Source organism: Ctenopharyngodon idella, chromosome 4 (genome assembly GCF_019924925.1).
Source record: "Ctenopharyngodon idella isolate HZGC_01 chromosome 4, HZGC01, whole genome shotgun sequence".
Classification (NCBI taxonomy): domain Eukaryota; kingdom Metazoa; phylum Chordata; class Actinopteri; order Cypriniformes; family Xenocyprididae; genus Ctenopharyngodon; species Ctenopharyngodon idella.
Window position 1 is genome coordinate 24,496,244 of NC_067223.1, and position 24,758 is coordinate 24,521,001.

General features: G+C 40.9%; 2 protein-coding genes across 9 annotated transcripts in view; one reads left to right on the top strand and one right to left on the bottom strand.

Moving 5' to 3' along the window:
• LOC127511094 (guanylate-binding protein 1-like) overlaps window positions 1–24,758 on the bottom strand; it is a 290,795-nt gene that overhangs the window by 192,567 nt on the left and 73,470 nt on the right. The gene's annotated exons all lie outside the window — the stretch shown is intronic.
• The window catches only part of LOC127511100 (tripartite motif-containing protein 16-like), a 123,778-nt gene that overhangs the window by 11,934 nt on the left and 87,086 nt on the right, over window positions 1–24,758 (top strand). Inside the window, exons 4-9 of the mRNA XM_051891615.1 lie at window positions 2,535–3,117; window positions 4,292–4,387; window positions 4,471–4,677; window positions 5,313–5,472; window positions 5,626–5,673; window positions 10,981–11,117. Coding sequence (XP_051747575.1) covers window positions 2,535–3,117; window positions 4,292–4,387; window positions 4,471–4,677; window positions 5,313–5,472; window positions 5,626–5,673; window positions 10,981–11,117 — 1,231 coding nt within the window. The remainder of the gene's footprint in view (window positions 1–2,534; window positions 3,118–4,291; window positions 4,388–4,470; window positions 4,678–5,312; window positions 5,473–5,625; window positions 5,674–10,980; window positions 11,118–24,758) is intronic.

The window sequence follows — 24,758 nt, forward strand, 5'->3', positions numbered from 1 at the left end:
AGATAAGGAAATAAGATAACTAAAGCACACTAACTAGACTAACAATTAATACTAAACGTGAATATTTTACTGATAGAGAACTTCTTAGAAATGTATGTAGTTGCGAAGTACTAGTTAGCAGTTTACCAAACTAACGTTAGCTATTTATTTTGGCTAGAATAATAAACGTTAGAATAATTTTTACAACATACACACACTCAGTTTAAATCAACAACACTTAATCTTCCATTTTGGTAAATACTAAATTTAATATTGTTTTATGAATTTGCACTTAACTTTACCTTCGCTTCGTCTGATATAAACCTCTCTGAAAATACAGGATGCTGTCAGTGCATGCAATAACTGAAGATAGTGGCCTATAAAATGTGGTTCAGAAAAAAATAATTTCCTCGATTACAAATACCGAGATAGCCATAACAGCTAGTGTGGATTTTGATTAATCCCAGATTACCAGTCACTCAAATTGTACGATTCTGTTCATCAAAAGCCTTGTTTAGATTCATTCACTAATAATTTATTCGGTGAGTCGGTGACACTTTTGTTGGTTACATCTTTACACCAGTTAGTGGCTAATTGAGTGGTTTTTTGAGTATTTTAAGTGAGCTGGAATCAAAATCAAAATAATTTTAAATAACCTGCATATCAGTGTATGTAATCAGAAAAATCCTGTATCCGAAAATCTCTGTGCATCCCAAGTGTGTAAACGTGTACGGGATTCCCCACGCTTGACTGGGAAATTTTCGCACACGGTCGTCCACCTCAAATTTCACTGAAATTTCCAATGTCCGATTTAACCTGGAAATTGGACTTTGTGTGCAGTGTAATGATCTGAAATATCATTGCTCTGCTGCAGAATTTCAATGCCATCAGTATCGATTCCATGACAATATTACATCTAATGTATGATTACGACAATGAGTGGGTCCTGACATGTGTTGCCAAACTCCAATAGAGCTTAGAATATCTCTAAATGCCAATCCCAGTGCGTCTTTTTCATTATCTACATGGATATTAAAATCACCAACAATAAGGACTTTATCTGCAGCCAGTACTAACTCTGATAGAAAATCAGCAAATTCTTTGATAAAGTCTGTATTGTGCCCTGGTGGCCTGTATACAGTAGCCAGCACAAATGTCAAACAGGATTTATCATTTACACTAGATAATGTTACATAAAGCACCATCACTTCAAAAGAATTATATTTGAAACTAGACCTCCGAGTAATACAGAAGATATTGCTATAAATTATAGCAATACCTCCACCTTTGCCTTTCGGACGTGGCTCCTGTTTATAACAGTAATCTTGGGGTTTGGACTCATTTAAAGAAATGAGTCTGGTTTTAGCCAGGTTTTAGCCAGGTTTTAGCTGTCAAACACAGCACATCTAGGTTATGATCTGTAATCATATAATTTACAAAGAGTGATTTTGTAGAAAGGGATCTAATATTAAACAAACCAAGCTAGATCATTTATTTGTTGAACATCAATTAAATTTTTTCACCCTTAAATGGGTTTGGGAGTTTTTTGTATTTACTAATTCGGGGTACAGACACAGTCTCTATGTGATGATATCTAGGTGAAAGAGTCTCTATGTGTTGGGAATTATCTGACTTCTGCGACGTGAGACAGATAGCAGATGGTCGGTTTAGCCAGTCTGTCTGCTTCCTGACCTGGACCCCAGTTTGTCATGTTTCAGCTCTAAGACTATGCTCCATATTACTAGAGGGAAGAGCAGTACCACCCCAGGAGGGATGAATACCATCTCTTTTCAACAGGTCAGGTCTGCTCCAAAAACTTTTCCAATTGTCTTTGAACCCTATATTAATCTGTGGACACCACTTAGACAGCCAGCCATTGAGTGATGATAGTCTGCTAAGTATCTCATCACTCCGATGAACAGGGAGGTGTCCAGAGCAAATTACAGTGTCTGACATCATACTTGCAAGTTTCCCTGCTGGGCGGACTCTACAGCCTGAACTGAACAATGTACAGAGTTCACTAAGCTAGTCACATCCAAAAGAGTATCTAGAGTCCTTGCATTCTTACTATCCTCAATTAAAGTTTGGATGTGTGTCTGTTATTCTGAAACCTTCGCTGTCAGTCTGACTATTTCCTTGCATTTATCACATGTGTAAATCTCACCGCAGACAGAGAAAGCTATTCTATACAGACGGTGTAAGTAACAATAACGGGTGAAGATGACATGACTAACTGTGTTTGTTGACTGATCCGACTCACCACAGTCGTTTGATGGACTCGTAAAGGCGTGAGCGCACGCGAGAAAAAAAGACGGCAAGCACAGATGGCAGGTTAACAGGCTAACGAAATGCTAGCATGTCATGCTAACGATAACGATTTAGATTAAAGCTACCGATTTCGGATTGATATGATAGGCAATATTAGACAATATCTGATATATAGTGGTAAGTTATATTTAACTATATAAACAATAAGGAATGACAGTAAATGGAGATTCAAAACAGAAACTTAAGTGTAGTTGATCTGTGGTGTTTGTGTCTCTGTATTCATGCAGTAAAATGGCAGAAGCCAGAATTTCAGTGGATCAGAATGAGTTCCTGTGTCCAGTGTGTCTGAATCTCCTGAAGAATCCAGTGACCATTCCCTGTGGACACAGTTACTGTAAGAGCTGTATTACAGACTTCTGGGATCAGGAGGATCAGAAGAGAGTCTACAGCTGCCCTCAGTGCAGACAGACCTTCAGTCCAAGACCTGCTTTAGCTGAAAACACCATGCTGGCTGAAGTGGTGGAGAAACTGAAGAAGAGAAAACTTCCTGCTGACTGTTACGCTGGAGCTGGAGATGTGCAGTGTGACGTCTGTACTGGAAGAAAACACAAAGCCGTCAAGTCCTGTCTGGTGTGTCTGGAGTCTTACTGTCAGAATCACCTTGAACAACATGAGAGTTTGTTCAGAAGAAAGAGACACAATCTGACTGATGCCACTGGACGACTGCAGGAGATGATCTGCCAGAAACACGACAAGCTTCTTGAGGTTTTCTGTTGCACTGATCAGAAGTGTATATGTGTGCTGTGTACGATTGATGAACATAAAAACCATGACACTGTATCAGCTGCAGCACAGAGGACAGAGAAACAGGTATGAACTTAAAGGGGTACTTAAGGTAATGGGGAGGAGGAGGGATGTCAGAAGAATTGTCGCTGGGACGGTGCAATGACTGCTGCTTATATACGCTCATAATGATGATTGACAGGGCTGAATGATTAGACTCCTCCCAAACCTATATTTGTAACTTAATTTATAACATCTGACCTGCATGGTTCAGAAAGCAGTCCTTTTAATAATGGTGAAAACACAATGAAAGATTGAGGTGTTAAAAGTACTGTTTCTGTTTATTTATAAAGCATGATTAAAACAGAATTTGCTGATTGACCAATGTGCTGTACAATCATAGTTAATTAATTATAAAAATAGCAGATAAATGTAACACAAATTTCCCAACAAATTTTTTTGCTCAAACTGCAATGTCACACACTAAAGAAAGATGGAACATGGAAAAAAAAACATAACATGACCCCTTTAAACCAGTAGTTCACCAAAAAATAACATTTGTCATTCACTCATGTTATTCCCAACTAGTTTGACTTTCTCACAAAAGAAGGTATTTTAAGGAATGACTGATTTGTCTGTATATTTAAAGTCAGTAGGGTCCAAAAGTTTCAATCTTTATAAAGGACATTAAGGTAGCATAAAAGAAACCCACACAACTCCGAAGGGGTTAATCTAAGGCTGAATCCCAAATGTCACACTTCTATGCACTTTGTAGGGCATCCCATTCATCATTTTAGGTTTCAGAAGGGTGCTCAGGTTTCAGCCCCCTTTGCGGCTGCAGGGTGCCATTTGTGACCGGGCCTAAGTCTTCTGAAGCAACAAGAAAAATCAAATATGGTGTCAGATTCAGTCATGTGACATGCAGCCATTGAGGTTTGATGTTATTGATGAGTCACCATATTTGATTTGGGCTCTAGAAACACATTCTTCAGAATATCTTCTTTTGTGTTATGCAAGAGAAAATCATACAAGTTTGGATAGACATGAGGATGAGTAAACACTGAAAGAATTTACATTTCTGGGTGAACTAGCCCTATAAAACTAGGCATTGATGAAATAATGCTGACACTTATGATTGAACCTATAATCTTACCATGCAAGATCTTTAACCCCTCAATCTCACCACTTTACTGATACTGGATTCATATCTGTTTATTGATGATTTATGTGATGTTTCTCCTGTCATTGATTTGTCCTTTAGCACCAGCTGAAGGAGACGCAGAGGTCGTTCCAGCAGAGGATCCAGCAGAGAGAGAAAGATCTTCAGCAGCTGAGAGAGGCTGTGGAGTCTCATAAGGTGAGTCTGGAGAAGAGAAGTTTGAGAAGTCTCAGTCAAGACTCACTGAAGCCACTGTGTGATTGTGATGTGTGTCCTAACAGCGCTCTGCACAGACAGCAGTGGAGGACAGTGAGAGGATCTTCACTGAGCTCATCCGCTCCATTGAGAGAAGAGATCAGGAAAAGGCTGCAGTGAGTCGAGGTGAAGAACGACTGGACCGACTGGAGCAGGAGATCAAAGATCTGAGGAGGAGAGACGCTGAGCTGGAGCAGCTTTCACACACACAGGATCACATCCATTTCCTGCAGGTAACAGAGATCTAGAAGAACAGGATCATAGTGGACTTGAGCAAGAGACTCACAGAGAAACATTTCATGAGAGCAGAATGAGCCATTGACTGTGGGAAGTGTTGAGTAATGTTTACCAAAATCAGATAATCTTCAAATTTTTTATGATAATTTTCATGAACACATTAATGAATTTGACAGTGAAGTCCTCAAACAGGAAGTGAGGTTGTATATTAGCATCGCTTCAGTGTATTTAAACCACAAAACCTGACCTTGTCATTGTGTCCTAAGAGTTCTTGTGAATTTCAGAGCCACTAACTGCTCAAATCTTATAAATAATGGTCAATCTACCCATTGCCTTTGAACTGCTTTTCCTGATCAAATCTACTCAACCCTGTCATGTGACTCCATTGATGCTCTTGATCTGTTACATTTATGTTATTGCCAGATGTTTGATCAAGTGTTTTCCTAGAAAGTTTACATATAGTGTAAGTGTGAAACACTAGAACTTATAGCTCTAACATGATATAACGTATTTGAGAAGAATGAAGATGATGCAGTGAAAGTCCTGGATTAAGGAGAGTTGCTAAAGATCAACAAGAGCTGCTCAAATCTGAAGCGTGGAGGTGATGAGCTTTGATTTCTGTTTTCTGTAGAGTTTCCAGTCTCTCTCAGCTCCTCCTGAATCTGCAGACGTAAATGACGATCCCTTCAGTTTTCTCTCCTCTTTTGATGGCATGAGAGAATCTGTCCATCAGCTGAAAGACAAACTGAAGGATTTCTGCAAAGAGGAGCTCAAGAAGATCTCTGACAGAGGTAAAGTCCTGGAGATTCATCTGCTCTCAGAAATGATCCTCCAACATCTCATATAATGTAGAAGATCATATTAGAAATGTCTTAGGAATGGATGCAGAGATCATTTTCTCTTGACATGATAATCACACTCTTCATGTTTGTTGATTTCCACAGGCACTCTCACCAACATTGTTCCCAGGACCAGGAACGACTTCCTACAATGTAAGTCACTAAGAAAACAAGCAGAAAAACTCACTGAGTGTGTTCTTGATTTTCCTGTAGAAGGAGAAAGAAAACATGACAGAAGAGTTTTATAGTTGATCATGTAAATGATGATTTGCACAGGATATCTGGTAAACTGTACTGAGACACTGCTGATATATTGAACATTGACTGCATTTATTTGATCAAAAATACACTAGTATTGTGAAATATCCCTATGATTTTAAAGAACTATTTTCTACTTGAATATATTTTAAAATGTAAAATAAAAATGGGGAATATGTGGAGGTTTTTTTTATCCGGAATTTTTGATGAACGGAAAGATTGAAATAGAAATATAAAAAATGAAAAATAAAAATATGAGTTATTTTGAACGTTCTTCAAAAGCAGGGTATTTTCTAATACTAAGGGATAAATATGATTATTTTTTACTGAAAGACAATTAAAAACATCCAAAACTGAGAGGTAAAATTACAGAAGTAAAACAGTTTTTGAAAAGTTTCAGGAAAGTAAGAACAAACTAAAAACTTTGTAAATCAAATTTTTAAGTTGGCTTGAAAAACGTCTCGGGTTACGTATATAACCATAGTTCCCTGAGAAGCAGGGAACGAGACTCTGCGTTTGCTTACGCTATGGGAACGTCCATGTGACTTGATGTCTGAAAGCCAAATATCAAAACACTCCAATCCTATTGGCCGGCGACAGCCTATGACGTAATTTGGCACGACCCGGAAGTATATAAGGAGCGCATGGAGAAGCAGTCAGTATGTTTTTGTCTTTCAGGACCGTTGTGTCTAAAGCCACTGTTTCATTATGCGGTAAGAAAGCAAATTTCTTTGCAATGTTTGATGTGAATAAGGAGAAACGCTTTAGGAAGTGTGCTGACCCGTGTCCGAGGTTTCTGACACCTGAGGACACACACAACCTTCGCGTTTCCTGTCTAGGCAAAGAGCACGCACGGACAGTACTCGAGGGTGCTGTCTGTCAATGCAGTCTGTCTTCTGGCAGCTAGCCCCAGAGAGCAGGAGATGGCGATGGAGGAAGAAGCAGGCAAGCCCGCTGCTCCCTCCAGGCCTCCCTGCCCATCGTATGCTGAGTTACTGGAGGTTATGGACCACGCTTCTGGCAGGCTGCAGCTGCCATGGGGGCATGTGAGGAAAGAAACCGCACGTGGAAGGCTCGACGAGTGGTTCTTTTCCAGCAATAACCCGGTAACTCCGGTGAGCCTTCCATTCCTTATGGATCTCCACGTTGAGATCGAGAAGGCATGGAAGAACCCGTACTCGGCTCGAGTTCATCCACATCAGCGGGGTAATTTCGCTGATGTGGACAAATTAAGCCAGCACAGGTATGTGTCGATGCTGCCCATTGACGAGATGTTTGCGAACTATCACATCACGGGCAGCGCACCGACACTAAAAGCTCCGGTCCTGCCGTCTAAACCCCTCAAAACTACAACACGTTTAAACGGCCAGGCATACACTGCAGCAGGTCAGGCTGGCACAGCTCTGCACACTATGGCGGTGTTGCAGGCTTACCAGGCTGATCTGCTCAAAGACCTGGATCAGGGGCAGGGTTTGTCCCCTGAAGTGGTGGAAGAGCTGCGCCGCACCACGGATCTCGCTCTCCGGGCCACCAAGCAAACCACGTCCTCGAATGGCAGATTGTTGGCGGCAATGGTGGCCACGGAGAGACATCTGTGGTTGAACATGGCGGACATCGGGGAGAAAGAGAAAAGCTTTCTCCTCGATGCCCCGGTTTCGCTCTCTGAGCTTTTTGGCACCGTTGAAACGGTAGCCAAAAAGTTCAGAGAGGCGAAGGCACGCTCTGCAGCATTTAAAACCTGCATCCCGCTTCGATCCGGTCCTGGGCCCAGACAGCCAGGAGGCCCTGGCTCGTCTCGAGCCGAGGCTCAGAGGCAGGGCCAGAGATCCAGCGTCACTGCTCGAGCGCCTCCTCCCCAGCGGAATAAGACGCAAAAGCGGCGGGATAACAGGAAGAAGAAGCTAGACTTGAGACAGATGATCGAGCGCAGGCGCCAGCAGCGCCAGTGATTGATCACCTCTCTGGCGAAGGTTAATATATATGTGCCCTCGCCCTTCTTCCTCTGCCTCCTGGGGAATGTTTTTAATGTAACTGTTAATATGCTCGGGCACTTTTAACGGTCAGGCTAACGGTCGGGCCCATGATGAGATTTTTTCTGAAGGCCCGCCTTCTGGCTTGATAGTGAAAAAGTGTGCTTTTAGGCTGTACCCTGGATTCCATCCTTCCTTAAAAGAAGCAAGGGAGAGGAGTCTTTGGTCTTTGAGCCGCAGGAAGGTAAGCAAGGTCTATATTCATGTATTCAATATGCTGACCTTGTTTTTCCTGTGTAGTTTTCCTGAACATGTAGCAGTAAAACAAAGAAAGTAAAAAGGGGTCTTATGGGTTGAACTGAAGGAGGCCGCCGCTTGGCCTCCTTTGTTGTGTATAGTAGCTTCTCAGCTAGCATTTTTTATATAGTTTGAGTTAGCACTCATTACTTAAGTTTGTTATGTCTAGGTCGGCCTTAACCGGCCGCCTGGCATTACTTTGCTTGTGAGCTTCGTTTTCTTTCTCTATCCATGAGATATGGAGATGAAGCCCAGGCTTTACCAGACGTGTGGCCCTTTAGGCCCGCGGCCAGGCTAGAGCTAGGTTAGGTATGTTTGTTATGCTACCCTATGTAAATACTATCCCTTGTTAGGTTGTATAGTTTCTAGTTCTGGCTTCCTCCTGTGGGAGTTGTGAGGCTGTATGCCCATTTCCACTTGTTCATGTAGGTGCAATTGGTTGAGTTTAACAGCAGGGTTTAGTCTGTTATTAGCCTTCCTAGTGCTGTTTTTCTCAGGTGGTAGGCTCTTATCTTTATTTAGATAAGTTCATATAGTGATATGTTAGGCCCCACTCTCTACAACTTCATTCATGCTATGAATTTGCTTTTCCCCTGAGCCACGCAAATTTACATTCAAGTTTGAGTTGATGGTGCTAGCTTTTTAGCCTCCATCCTCTAGGGCTCAGCACAGATTTATTGAATCTGTTTGGTGAAAGCATTTATCCTTTTTAGGATGGCATGTATTTCAAAGTATTGTGTCTACTTTGAGTTCTAGCCTTTTGCCCTACATTTTTAGATGTGAGCTTTACACTAGTGCTGCCACAGGTTAGCATGATCTCATAATAGTAGGCTTGTGAATTAGCCTCTATTTAAAAGCATGGTGACTATAGTATTCCCCAGTTAGAGTTTATTTGTGTCACTGAGTGCATCACATGTTGGATTGCATACTCAGGGTAGTGTTAGAACCACTTTTGCAGTCTGGTCTCTTTTATCTCCCTCTGGTGGTCTTTACAACAGCTATACTGCATATAACTTAGAATGGTAGGCTCTGTGGTTTTGAGCCTCCGTCTAGTTTAGCAGCTTGTGTTTGTCAAGTGCTGCTGTTATATGATCATAAGTTTGCTCACATAATTGTACACATATTTACACTGCCACAGGTTTCTATGCTCATGTCTGTTTGAGGTAGTAGGCCTTGATAGGCCTCCCTTAGACCACGTTTATTATTTTCATTTATTGGTTCCCTGTAGTCATTCTAGTTAGGGTACATTGCCTGTTGGAATGTGTAGACCTTAGCTCAGGTTTTGTGGTTACCATCACTGCCACTGGCCACACCCATCTCTTAAGTAGGCCCTATTTAGGTCTCTTGTAGAATATGAAACGGAGTTGCACTCCTCTTGCTTTAAAGAGTGAAATGTGTTTTACTGAGTGCATGGCCTGCTGGCTGCTGTGGTTATTCCACTAACCAATTGTTATAGCCCCACAGTTTTTGTAGGGTTAAGAGATGTTCCCTTTGAGCTTGGTCTTTACTATGGTGCCACATGTCACTAAAAATGGTAGGCCCTAATAGGCCTCCTTTTTAGTTTACATGAGGACACTGTGTTATGTATTCACTGGCTGAAGCACGTGTGGCTAGAATGGTAGGCCTTGCGAGGCCTTCTTTTTAGCTTACATGTTGGCTCAGATTTGTGCTATATTTCACCAAGGCTGATGCCACGTGTAATAAGATGGTAGGCCCTAATAGGCCTCCTTTTTAACTTACATGTTGGCACAGTTCTGTGTACAATTTCACTGGCTGATGCCTTGCGTGGCTGAAGTGGTAGGCCTCCTTTTTAGCTTACATGTTGGCACAGTTTTGTGCTATATTTCACCAAGGCTGATGCCACGTCTAGTAAGATGGTAGGCCCTAATAGGCCTCATTTTTAACTTACATGTTGGCACAATTTTTGTGATTTGTAATTTCCATTACCACCACCAACCATACCTGTATCTGCTAAGAGTAGGCCCTAGGTTAGGCCTCTCGCAGTGCTTGCAGAGAAAGGCTTTCCAAACCAAAGTTACTGGGTTGATCTTTTTCATGTTTTCTGTGTTGGTAGATGCTCCGGGGACCCGATTATAGCACTTAAACACAGAAAAAGTCTGATTTTCATGATATGTCCCTTTTTAAAACATGCTAACAATGTGAAGATATGTACTAGCAAACACACAGCAACACCCTAGCAACCACCCTGAGAACCTTAGCAACCACAGAGCAACACCCTAGCAACCACCCAGAATGCCCTAGCAACCGTATAGCAACACCTTAGTAACCGCTCTGAGTATCCTAGCAACCACATAGCAACACCCTAGCAACCACTCAGAGTACCCTAGCAACCACACAGCAGCACCTTAGCAACCATTCAGAATATCCTAGCAACCGCATAGCAACACCCTAGCAACTAGACTGAGTACATTAGAAACCGCATAGCAACACCCTAGCAACCACCCAGAATGCTCTAGCAAATGCTTAGCAACCACTCTGAGTACCCTAGCAACCGCATAGCAAAACCATAGTAACCACTCCAAGTACCCTATCTATCCTATCTATCTATCTATCTATCTATCCGGCTTTTAAAACTACAAAACTAAAAAAAATTTCTTTCAAAGAAACAACTTTCAGTCCAACTTATAGTTTGTCTACACACTTTTTTTTTTATCTAGTTACACTCATTGTTGAATCAGCTTAAAGGATCCTCACTGAATTAAAGTATCAGTTTCTCTTAAAAAGAATCATATTGACCCCAAACATTTGAATGGAGTAAATATAATAATAGGCCTAATTATAATAAACACAACAATAACCAACATTAATATTCAGGGAAGGCATTTAGAAAATGTTGGATAATGATAATGATGATTTGTACAGGATATCCAACAGATTCATAATTCCTGATTGTGATGTGTTTTATCTCCATCAGATTCCCATCAGCTCAATGTGGATCTGAACACAGTGAATAAACACCTCCGTCTGTCTGAGAGGAACAGAGTGATTACTAACACTAACACAGTCCAGCCGTATCCTGATCATCCAGACAGATTTGATCATTATCCTCAGGTGTTGTGTAGAGAGAGTGTGTGTGATCGACGCTGTTACTGGGAGATTGAGTGGAGTGGTGATGATGGTGTGTTTATATCAGTGTCATATAAGAGCATCAGCAGGAAGGGACGGGGTAATGAGTGTTGGTTTGGATATAATGATCAGTCCTGGGGTTTGTTCTGCTCTCGCTCCAGTTACTCATTCAGACACAATAACATACAGACTGTTCTCCCTGTAGAGTCCATCAGCAGTAGAATAGGAGTGTATGTGGATCACAGTGCAGGAATTCTGTCCTTCTACAGCGTCTCTGGAGACACAATGAGCCTCATCCACACAGTCCAGACCACATTCACTCAACCGCTCTATCCTGGGTTTGGGGTTGGTTATGATTCATCAGTGAAACTGTGTTGATGAATCAGAATAGACTGTAGAGATTCTACCCATAATGCTTTGAGCTCATGATAAATCAGTAACAGTGAGATGTTATAGAGTCTCTTATTTTCTCTTCATTTCATTAATACTACAGCTGAACTTCTGTCAGTGAAATAACATGTCAGAATAAATGTAACGCTTTAGATTACAGCCCGCAAAGTACTGTGTAAATATTTTTTAAAAAATAAACTTTTCATTTCAAATACTATAAAAATGGATTTATATATAAAATGTCAATTTATTAAAAAAATGTAAAATATATAACCCAGATCATGTGATCATACAGTAAACTCTTGATCAGTGAAAGTATGAGCACAATTATTCTGATCTAATCCAGTTTACTTTAAATAAACCTCCTGAACTGAACTGAATTTACAGACCTGATGCTCTGACAACTCTGAGAAAAGATAAAAACAAATAATGTCAGTGTTTTCTTTCTATATCTGTCATGTGATCGTCCCGCTGCTGCTCTCAGTGCTGTAATGAACACAAATAATTCAATATATTAATATACTTCACTTTCATCAGAGCAAAGAGAGTCAATGATGAAGTGTTTCAATAGAGGATGTCAAACACTCTCATGAGCTTCTTCTGCATCTAGCAGCACCTTCAGAGATGAGACCCATGTGATCTATACCATGACCTTTGACCTTCCTGAAAGATGAGCCAACCACACTCGATTATGACCTCTGTCTGTATTTCTACATGTTAAAGAAACCTACTGTACCTGAAAAACTGTTGTATTTGTCCTATTGTTTGAAATTTGCTTCTTATTTCTTATTTTAATAACAAAAATTAAAATATCTATATTGTGATATATCATTATTGTTATTTGAATTAAAATGTCTTATATATTGAAATAAGATTTTGGTCATATCGCCCCCCACCCCAAAATGACACAAAATGAAGCAATACTTTGTTTTTAACATGGATTTTTAACTTGTAAACTACATTTGTATATATTTGAATATTAATACTGTAATATATTTAGCTACCACTTGTAGTACACTATGGGATCAAATGTACTATAAGTAGTATCTAAATACATTTTTTAAATACAGAGATAGTATATTAAAAGCACATTTTAGTTCATATTTGATGGTGTCTCAAAATAGCACAGTTGAGTACACTTAGATGTTCTTAAGATGATCTTAATTAGTACTAAATTAGAATTTTTAGTATATTAAGTACAAAATTAGTGCACGAAAATAGAGCACTTTAAGTACATTATAGAAGTGTACTTTTTTTTCACCTGGGCCTCCAGGACCGAGTTTGGACACGCCTGCTCTAGTGTATAGTAGCAGTTATAAGCTGTGTCCAAATTCAGGGGCTACACACTTCGAAGTGCATGAAAGGGGTGGGGCTTTGGAGTGGAGGGTTGCCAGGTCTGCGCAACAAAACCATCCCAAAAGTAGCGTAAACACAGCACAAGTGTAAGAGTATCCCAATCCCAGACGTGGAAACAATGAGCCAAGCGTCGTTACATGGCTAGCGGCTGTGTGACAGACAGCTGACAGTTGACGTTTGTGTGTGCATTTTAACGTTTTATGACTTTCTATTGGGTTTTTACATGCTTCACTGCCGGCGACGACGGGACACTGGACCAAAATATGTATGGTTAAACTATGTAATGTTAGTTTTATATCATTAGCAAGTTAACCTTGTTTGCTTTTTATGTTAAATGAAATGTTAACTGTGAAAATACATTAATATTTATACATTTACTCTGTACTGAAGCTGTATTTAAGTCTAAATTTAAAGTACAGTACTTTATGATTTTATTCAACTGCACTCCATCTCAGAGACAAATATTGTATTTATGAAAAACTGACGGTTTGGACATCATGAATATTACAGTTTGATTTAGATATTACATATTGGTGAAACCGGGGCATTACTTACATTTATGTGAATTCACACCTGAACCAAAGAATATACACTAACAAGAAGCGACACTCAATAGAACGTTCCATTGCAACACCGGCGCCCAGCAGCAGCCCTGCGTTTCTGCCATTTTGGGGTGAAAGTGAGTCAGCAGTCCACTAGTTTCTATGGCAATATCAGCTGCTTCCAACCTGAATGACAACAACACAAAATAAAATACAAACCCGATTCCAAAAAAGTTGGGACACTGTACAAATTGTGAATAAATCTCAAAAACTTATATTTTATTCACAATAGAATATAGATAACATATCAAATGTTGAAAGTGAGACATTTTGAAATGTCATGCCAAATATTGGCTCATTTTGGATTTCATGAGAGCTACACATTCCAAAAAAGTTGGGACAGGTAGCAATAAGAGGCCGGAAAAGTTAAATGTACATATAAGGAACAGCTGGAGGACCAATTTGCAACTTATTAGGTCAATTGGCAACATGATTGGGTATAAAAAGAGCCTCTCAGAGTGGCAGTGTCTCTCAGAAGTCAAGATGAGCAGAGGATCACCAATTCCCCCAATGCTGCGGCGAAAAATAGTGGAGCAATATCAGAAAGGAGTTTCTCAGAGAAAAATTGCAAAGAGTTTGAAGTTATCATCATCTACAGTGCATAATATCATCCAAAGATTCAGAGAATCTGGAACAATCTCTGTGCGTAAGGGTCAAGGCCGGAAAACCATACTGGATGCCTGTGATCTTCGGGCCCTTAGACGGCACTGCATCACATACAGGAATGCTACTGTAATGGAAATCACAACATGGGCTCAGGAATGCTTCCAGAAAACATTGTCGGTGAACACAATCCACCGTGCCATTCGCCGTTGCTGGCTAAAACTCTATAGGTCAAAAAAGAAGCCATATCTAAACATGATCCAGAAGCGCAGGCGTTTTCTCTGGGCCAAGGCTCATTGAAAATGGACTGTGGCAAAGTGGAAAACTGTTCTGTGGTCAGACGAATCAAAATTTGAAGTTCTTTTTGGAAAACTGGGACGCCATGTCATCCGGACTAAAGAGGACAAGGACAACCCAAGTTGATATCAGCGCTCAGTTCAGAAGCCTGCATCTCTGATGGTATGGGGTTGCATGAGTGCGTGTGGCATGGGCAGCTTACACATCTGGAAAGGCACCATCAATGCTGAAAGGTATATCCAAGTTCTAGAACAACATATGCTCCCATCCAGACGTCGTCTCTTTCAGGGAAGACCTTGCATTTTCCAACATGACAATGCCAGACCACATACTGCATCAACTGCAACATCATGGCTGCGTAGAAGAAGGATCCAGGTACTGAAATGGCCAGCCTGCAGTCCAGATCTTTCACCCATAGAAAACATTTGGCGCATCATAAATAGGAAGATGCGACAAAGAAGACCTAAGACAGTTGAGCAACTAGAAGCCTGTATTAGACAAGAATGGGACAACATTCCTATTCCTAAACTTGAGCAACTCCTCAGTCCCCAGATGTTTGCAGACTGTTATAAAAAGAAGAGGGGATGCCACACAGTGGTAAACATGGCCTTGTCCCAACTTTTTTGAGATGTGTTGATGCCATGAAATTTAAAATCAACTTATTTTTCCCTTAAAATGATACATTTTCTCAGTTTAAACATTTGATATGTCATCTATGTTGTATTCTGAATAAAATATTGAAATTTGAAACTTCCACATCATTGCATTCCTTTTTTATTCACAATTTGTACAGTGTCCAAACTTTTTTGGAATCGGGTTTGTAATAAAAATGACATAATGAATAATAAAGCTCCAAAAAGTGTTTCGAATCAATAAATGTACATTTCAAACATTTTATTTGTGACAAAGAATTAACCAACAATGGCGGGACTTGAACTCTGATCGCTGGATGCACAGTTTCCAAAGTCTTGCAGTGTAGTCCACAAGGCCATATCATCTGGATATAATTACTATTCTGTGCAAAGCCTAATTCATGTAGCATATTTATACTGGCATGTTTTATATTTTTATATTGAAATATTTTCATTATTAATTAAGGAAAATTATGCTGATCATAACAACATTCTGTATTTCATTCTTAATATCATAAGCAAAAACACAAATGCTGCTGAGTCTAACATCGCGGTTAGCAAGTCCTGACGTCTTAATTTTACGATCATTTAGTTTCATTTATTTCAGTGTTAATGTTTCAGTTAATGAATCTACTACAAATTAAAAGAAAACAAAGTATAAGAGACAACCTACTGACTTTCTAATTATAGGCCTACATAAAAAACTAAGCTCACGGTGTTAACATCTGCTTAAATTCAATGCAAATAATAAACACCATTTATTTTCAGTTCTACATTTGTACTGTCATTTCAGCACTGTGATTATGAATTTGTTTAACTACAATGTTTCAACTGAATTCATCTGATACCACAGCTCTCAACAGAGCCACGGCAGATTAATACTTGAGAGAATGAACTGACGCATTTACTTTCTAACTTTTTAAAAGTCTGTGATTATAGCGCCACTTAGCGATAAAAGGCAGCAAACACATGTCCCCAATTTTTAAAGTATTATTCTGGTTGACTACCTACTGTACATTACAAGTGTGAAACGTTTCTTTACCAGGGGTAAAAAGTGGTGTTTGGAACGAGGATAACCAAGGGTTAAGCACATTGTGAAAAGCCCTGGCTAGGCCTACATGACAAATGAAAATCTCAGACTTGACACTTGTAAAGTGCAATTTATTAATATAGAATTTTATCTCAAATAAATTAGGAAAATAAAGTAGTTGACTCCAAAAAGCTCTAATAAAAGTTTAGAAATTCTCAGAAAGCTAAAGTAGACCACTTAAAAAAAGGTTAAATACATAAATAAATGTTTTGGTACACAGCTCCATCTGTCTCTGGAAAAAAACAACTGCAATTTGATGTTTTTGATGGGTTTGAGGTTGTTGAACTCTGAAACCAGAACAAATAACCTTTTTTGCTTTGAATGATCTACTTTGAATGCATTCACGCAGATTCATTACACTCCGAATCTTCCTGAAGCAGTGTTTTGAAAATAAGTCGTTTTTTTTTTTTTTTTTTTTTGGCGCACCAAAAATATTCTCGTCGCTTTATAATATTAATATTGAACCACTGTACTCACATGAACTGATTTAAATATGTTTTTAGTACATTAATGGATCTTGAGAGAGGAAATGTCATTGCTCCCTATGTAGGCCTCACGGAGCCATCGGATTTAAACAAAAATATCTTAATTTGTGTTCTGAAGATCAACGAAGGTCTTACGGGTGTAAAACGGCACGAGGGTGAGTAAAAAATGACAGAATTTTTGGGTAAACTAACCCTTTAAGTAACCTCGGTTCCCTGAAAGCAGGGGATAACCCTATAGTGTGGTAGCGCAATGTCGAGAGACCGACTCAAAAGAGAACTTGAATTAGTGTTACACAGGAAAGCCTGTCAGAGATGTGCTGTTAAGAAAAAGAAAAGACACATAACACACTAAAACTGTATTTTCATAGAGGGTCATTTTATAATAAATTAAATTATGATTTTAAAAGATCTTGTTAATAAATTTGCTTAATAATATCAACATCATATTATTATTATTAGTTGTAGTAGTATATCCACATTTTTCCTAAAAGCAAGTTGTACCCGACTCATAACTGGAAGTATGCTTTACCTTTCTGGTCTCCGATGTTTCTAGTCAAATTAGCGTATTTTCCAATCTAATAATGTAACATTAAACCTATCAAAATGGTTAAAAAAAAGCACATATGGCTCCATAGTGCCATCACTTTACAGTGTCGCAATGACAGTCTTTTGACAGTGCCACCTGTCAAAATTTCATGTGTGTAGATGACATGAAGCTATATGTATATGCTCTAAAGGTTCACAGTATAGCAGGTTTTTTTTTTTTTCTAAATTATTTAACAACAGAAAGTGCATAGTTCATTGCATGACTGCATGATTATAATTTTTTTTTAATATTTAATACTCTAAAGCTGCTTGCTTTAAAGCAGTCTACGGCTTTAAAGCAGCGGATGTCGTCGGGATGTTAAGTAAGTGTAACGGAGTTAAAAAGAATGTTAATTATAACAATATTCATTTTGTTTAATTACATGAAATTAGAAGGAAAGTTAAATCAAATGGTGTTTTGGTGCCCCGTAGTGGCTAATACATTGCAGAGAGTAATTATTTTGTCCTTTTACGCTTACCGTAGTTCAGCAGAAAATGGCTGATACTGCTGCGGGTATGCATGTTTCTTTTCTGTGCTGATTACTGTTAAACAAATGTGATAAAAGTGCATACAGAGTTTGTTCATTTTATGTTTTTCTTGTTTCAGTTTATGGTTTATGTCTGCAGTGTATTTCCTTGTCCATAAAATACACTTTATTGTTTCTCAGATTCTTGTGTGTCATCTATTCGGGGATACAAAGCTACAAACGTTACACTGGTGCCGTGACTCTTTGGATCGCCCTGATCAGCTTGATGCAGATCGGCCGTGGTTGCTGCTCCTCAGCCGTGTTTGAACCCCGTTCGGATCTTCAATGTCATGGACAAAGACTGTAAACACATACACAATACATGATCAAAGCCGAGTGACTGTCAATCACTTAACACTTTTTGGATACGGACTTTTGAGCACACTTACACTGATACACTGCTTTTTGAACTGCTTGTATATATTTTCTATATTTTCTAACTGGAGTGTTGTTTCAGTGTGTCATTTTCACAGTTTAAGTATATAATACATACTTACAAGTAATAAAGAAAACGAGTAACAGTGACTGAGATATGACAAAAATTGATTGTGATACTGATATGGATAGAACATTCATAGAAGCCACTGGTTTTCCCAGAGGGAGAGGTGGTTGGCTTGTTGGAGCTTCTGGGAATGATGTTTTCAGTGAAGGTGGCAGAAGGGGGGTGGGTCAGTCAAGGTCTCACAATGACCACAGTGGGGGTCGTGGTTTAAATGTAACAACAAATAATTCCCCTGTTGTGCATGCCACAGTTGAATTCCCTTGTACTTCGACACCAAATGCTGAGAGGGATGCTCTTAGCCATCTCACAGATATGGTGGGCCAGTTAGATGCACAGATTGGAGAATCAATCGTCTCCAGGCTGCTCTCAGCAGGCTTAGTAAATGCAAGTAATAACCACCAGAGTGATTCGTTAGACCACCAAACTCGATCACAGATGAGACCAGAACAGTCTATGCCAATGATGGTGCCACACGTGTCAGTACATGTGGGGTCAGAACACGACATGTTCCGTGGCGACAGATCTGACAAGTACTGTATTAAAGAGTGGGTTGATAGAACCAAAGCTTGTATAAGAAAGCAGAAATGTCCCATCTCAGAACAAGCTGAGGAAATTATGAGCAGACTTGCTGGAAAAGCAAAAGATGTCGTTAAAATCAGTCTGCGTAGTGATTATACGCTTGATGTAAAGCAGAATCCTGAGCTGATTTATAATATTCTGCTACAGTATTTCAGTGAGACCTCATCATGCTTACCTCTTGCCGATTTCTATGCTACTCTTCCCAGAGCTGGAGAGAATCCAGTAGACTATTGGATTCGGATCAACAAGGCTGCTGATCTGGCAAACGATGGCCTCCATAGACAAGGAAAGCAGCTGGCTGATATGAGTGAAGAGGTGACAAGGATGTTCATCAAGCATTGTCCAGACCAAGGTTTGGCTACTGTATTCAGATGTAAACCTATCCATGAATGGAGAGCTAAAGACATACAGAGCAGAATTGATGACTATCAAAGAGAATACATGGGTCGTGCTGGTGTGCATGTGAAGAGCCACACTTCAGCAGTGCTTAATAAAGAATGTACTGAACATGATCACCTCGTCAGCTTTCCGCAGTCTGCTGTTCAGGATGCATCAAGTTTTCCATTAGTGCCAAGTACATGTAAGCAGCCAGAACTCTCAGCAGAGCCCAGTACTGTTCAATGTCGGTCATGTCCTGCTCCGAACATGCCTGCAGTCCAAACCATGACACAGAATACACAGCAGCCTGAAAGTCAAGTGCTCTCACGTATGATGGAGATGTTAGAGCAGCTGATGGATAGAGTTCAGTCACGTAATGTTCCCACTCACAGAGTCAGCTCGAGGTTGCAGAGGCGCTATGCCAGAAATACATGTCGTGTGTGTCATGATAACAAGCACAGCACTGTGACACACTGCATAACTGACAAGCTGTGTTTCGAATGCTTCTTACCTGGACATGCAAAACGTGATTGTCCAAAACTTTCCTCTGTCCGGGACAATATGGAGGGAAACTAGTGGACCCGTATTTGGAGGGAGGCAGTACGGGTCATTCTTGCAACTCCCAAGTTGTTACTGAGTTTGAGGATGGATACTATCTGAATGAGAAAAGTGTTGATGAACTAAATATTGTGTATCAGAACACACATGTTGTTGGGGGACATTAGACCATGGAAGTTTATGGCTTGAAAATGATTGTACCTACTCTAGTGGTTTCTGGCCAACACGACGAACTCATAATTGGAACTAATGTCATCAAACATATCCTGCGACATATCAAGCAGTGTGAGGGTTTCTGGAGAGCTGTGTCGGGCCCTACATCAAAGGATCCTGAATGTGAGAGCTTTCTGTCCATGCTCGCTGGACTAAATCGCTGGAGAGGTAAAGACATGCCTGAGAAACTTGGAACAGTGAGATGCAATTCGGCTGTTTGTCTTGAGCCTGGTTCTGAATATTTGGTGTGGGGGAGACTATCGAAATCAGCTGTTGCATCACCAGGTAGTGCTGTCATGACAGAGCCCACCACTTCTCATTCGATTCCTAGGGGTGTAATGGTAGCTAGACTTGTCACGTCATTGTGGAGCGACGGATGGGTCCCTTTGAAGGTGATTAACACGTCAGGGAGACCTATACTGTTAAGACGTAATGCAAAACTGGCTGATATATATCCTTGTATTGCACTTGAGGACGTTGATAGTGTGGATGCAGTCGAACCCCCCCCTTGTAAGCTGTCCAATGGGTCTGTCTGACTGTGGGGCCCAGTCAATATCTGCAAGTGAAAGGTTGAAATCCATGGGACTGTCTGACCTCGATGTAGAGTCATGTGATGTTTCTGATCAGTACAAGCAGCAATTAGTCAGTTTGATCTTGACATATGAAGACATCTTTTCAAGAAATCACCTTGACTGTGGAGAAGCTAAGGGCTTTGTACATAGGATCCACCTTTCGGACCCCAGGCCATTCCGACTTCCTTTCAGGCGCGTAGCCCCCAGCCAGTACCACAAGCTGCGCCAGGTCCTGACAGAAATGGAGGAAAAAGAGATAATTCGTCGTTCTACAAGTGAGTATGCATCTCCACTTGTTTTAGTGTGGAAGAAGAATGGGGATCTTCGGGTTTGTACTGACTTCCGTTGGTTAAACAGAAGAACTTTAAAAGATGCCCACCCTCTTCCACATCAGGCAGATTGCCTGGCAGCGCTTGGTGGTAATGCTCTGTTCAGTACGATGGACCTCACGTCAGGTTTTTACAACATGCCACTGCATGAGGACGATCGTAAATTCACTGCCTTTACCACTCCAATGGGCCTGTTTGAGTACAATAGGCTACCTCAAGGCCTTTGCAATAGTCCCGGTAGCTTTATGCGGATGATGAACAGTATTTTCAGCGATCAAAACTTTCTCAGCATTCTGTGTTATATAGATGATCTGATCGTCTTTGGCCCGAATGAGCAAGTTGCACTTGATCGTTTGGAGATGGTGTTTGGAAGGCTACGGGCCCATGGTCTGAAACTTGCTCCAAAAAAATGTTACCTCTTGAAAGCATCAGTAAAGTTTCTGGGGCATGTCATAAACAAGGACGGAGTGTCTACGGACCCTGATAAGGTGGAGTGTATTTCCAAGTTGAATAGTTCTGACCTCATGGAAGCGGATGGGAAGACACCATCTCAGAAGAGAATCAGATCATTTTTGGGGATGATGAACTATTATCAACATTTCATTCCGAATTATTCTGTTAAAGCAAAACCTCTCTTCGAACTTCTTCAAGGTCAGAAAGTCAGGGGACGGAAAAATAAGACTCAAAATGTGTTGTGCCAGAACAGGAAGTTAAGACCTGAGGATTGGTCTCAAGCGCAGCATGATGCAGTTGAGCAGCTGAAAATGTCTCTGGTCGGGAGTGTTGTTCTAGCTCACCCGGATTTCTCACGTCACTTCATATTGGCGACTGATGCTTCCCTGGATGGTATTGGAGCTGTGTTGTCACAAGTCCAGGAAGGGGAGACTAGAGCGAGACCAGTTGCTTTCGCCAGCAAATCCCTTTCACGTTCACAGCGGAACTATCCAGCCCACCGCTTGGAATTTTTGGCCCTGAAATGGTCCATTTGTGAAAAGTTTGGCCACTGGCTAAAGGGACACAAATTCACTGTTTTAACTGACAACAATCCGCTTGCTCACATACTCACAAAGCCTAAGCTGGACTGCTGTGAACAGCGCTGGGTGGCCAAATTGGCCAGCTTCAACTTTGATATAAAGTATGTACCTGGCCCTCAGAATGTCATTGCTGATTCCCTCAGTAGAGTTCCTTTTGTCAAGAGTGGGGTGACACAAAGACTGCTTCAAGTGCCTTACGATTCCATGTTGACCGACATGAGAGGGATATCTACTAACTCGGTGCAGGATGCTTTCAGATGGTCCAGTGGTAAAAATCAGGAAGAAAGTGTTATCCAACAACGACAGTCATGCACAGTCAATAATAATTTTGTCATGGATCATCTTACTGTTGCAAGCTCGGATGTCACTGCTGTCTTGACTTCTCATATGGAGTGGGAATTTGGTGCTGATACACGGGCTATGGCAGTCGTGGATCACCTGCCTCAGTTGGTTCCTGCGGGCCAGGACACATTGCCAGCATTTTCTGTGGAGGACCTGCGTGACAAGCAGATGAATGACAGAGTGTTATCGAGAGTCATGTCTTACGTTAAGAGTCGCCAGAGACCCACAAGGCGGGAAAGAGCAGGAGAGGCAGCTGCAGTGCTTTGTTACCTCAAACATTGGGAGAAATTGATTGTGAGGAATGGTGTTCTCTACAGTGTGTCTCATAACCAGTCATTAAGGACGAAACGCTTCCAGTATGTTGTCCCAGACTCGATGGTGGATGTAATTCTGAGAAGTGTTCATGATGACAGTGGCCATCAAGGTCAATTCAGGACTGTTAGTTTGGCGAAGCAGCGTTTCTTCTGGCTAAGCATGGAGCACAGAGTACGTGATTATGTGCGCCACTGTCAACGTTGCATCATTAGTAAAAGTCCTGACCCTTCCGGCAGAGCTCCTCTGGAGAATATACAATCTACAAGACCACTAGAGCTGGTCTGTATTGATTTTTGGTCAGCAGAAGATGCTAAGAATAAGTCCATCGATGTCTTGGTTGTGACTGACCATTTTACAAGGCTAGCTCAGGCTTTTGTTTGCCGAGACCAATCCGCCAAGCAAGTTGCCAGGGTCCTGTGAGACAAATATTTTTGTATCTATGGCCTACCGGAACGTATCCACAGCGACCAAGGTGCAAGTTTTGAGAGTCGGCTCATCAGCGAACTTCTCAGATTTTCAGGGGTGAAGAAATCACATACCACCCCTTACCACCCGATGGGCAACGGTAGTGTGGAACGTTTTAACAGGACACTGGGCAACATGATCCGTGCTCTGTCTCCGGATGTCAAGAGGGATTGGCCGAGACGTTTGCAGACGTTGACGTTCCTGTACAATTGCACGACACACGAGTCTACAGGCTATGCACCCTTCTATTTGATGTTTGGTAGGGTACCACGCCTTCCAGTTGACATTCTCTTCCGTTCAGTCTTGAATGATCAGAATGTGATCAGCTACGACAAGTTTGTTGACACACTTGTTAAAGATCTAAAAGAGGCCATGGTGATTGCACAACAGCATGCCACCAAAGCACAGAAGAGACATACAGCTCTGTATAACCGCAGAGTGAAGGGGCTCACCATCGACGTGGGAGACCAAGTGTTGTTGGCGAATAAGGCCGAGAGGGGAAAAAGAAAAACTGCTGACCGGTGGGAGTCCACTGTCTACACAGTAGTGGACCACAAGCCTCAAACTCACACTTACAGAATTCGAAACCCTGCCACAGGTCAAGAGAAGGTGGTTCATCGCAATCTCCTGTTGCTGGTCAACTTCCTGCCTGTGCCTGAAGAAATATCTGTGGATTGTACGGTTTCCCTTGTGAGTGAACCCCATAGTAACATGCCTTCAAGTTCATCAAGCCAGAAAGACTGCTCAGTGTTAAGTGAAGCCTCACCAACACACATGGATGATGACATTGCCTGTGAGTCAGTTCCTCTGACCAGTCATGTGGATGACGATACTGACAGAACATTGAGTTGGGTTACTCACCTACCTGATGTGAGTCAAGAACCTACTTCAACTGTAGTCTCAGGTGATGTTCTAGTTAATCCAACACCACAAGCTGCTCCAGCGACGTCTTTCGAAAGTACATCTGTGAAGTCAGATGAAGTAACAACTGATGTGAATGTCACTGAAGATAAAAGCCATTCAGATTCAGGAAACATAGAGTCTGCAAGCACTGTTACGCCTGCTCGAGCACACTCACAGTCTTCCGGTGTGATTCTGACCACACATATGCCAGTTAACCCTAGTTCCACCAGACAGATCAGATCACGCTTTGGCCGTGCCATCAAGCCAGTTGACAGATTAATTCAAACAATGTTAGGCCAGGCTGTAATTCAAGATGCAAAGCGTAATGTTGAGGCTGTTTGTAAGTCTATGTTTCGAGCCTTTGTTAATTAGGAAAGTTAATCTACTTTTATGGAACATTTGAGAAAGCCTTTCCTCTTTCTTTCCTAGTTTGTCTGGACTGGTTTAAAGTTCTTGGTTTATGTTCAAATGATATACCTGAGGATGTAGGGTGCCTTAGTTGACCATTAACTCTTTATTTACTCAATTATATATTTTTGTTTTCTTCTCTTTTATTGGTGTATTCTGAGAATACGAGATTGTTGAAGAATATTGTAGAATGTATGTGGACATTCTGCTGTCGTTTGTTGATACGGGAGCGTGGCGCTACTCTCTTATCAATTCATCCTTATGGGATCATTTTCATATTGACCGTCCTTTTATGGGAGGTTCTTCTTGTGAAATTTTCATTATGTGACTTTATTTTTGTACCTTTGGTGATGCCTAAATTTCATGTAATTCTGCGGGGGTGAATGTAACGGAGTTAAAAAGAATGTTAATTATAACAATATTCATTTTGTTTAATTACATGAAATTAGAAGGAAAGTTAA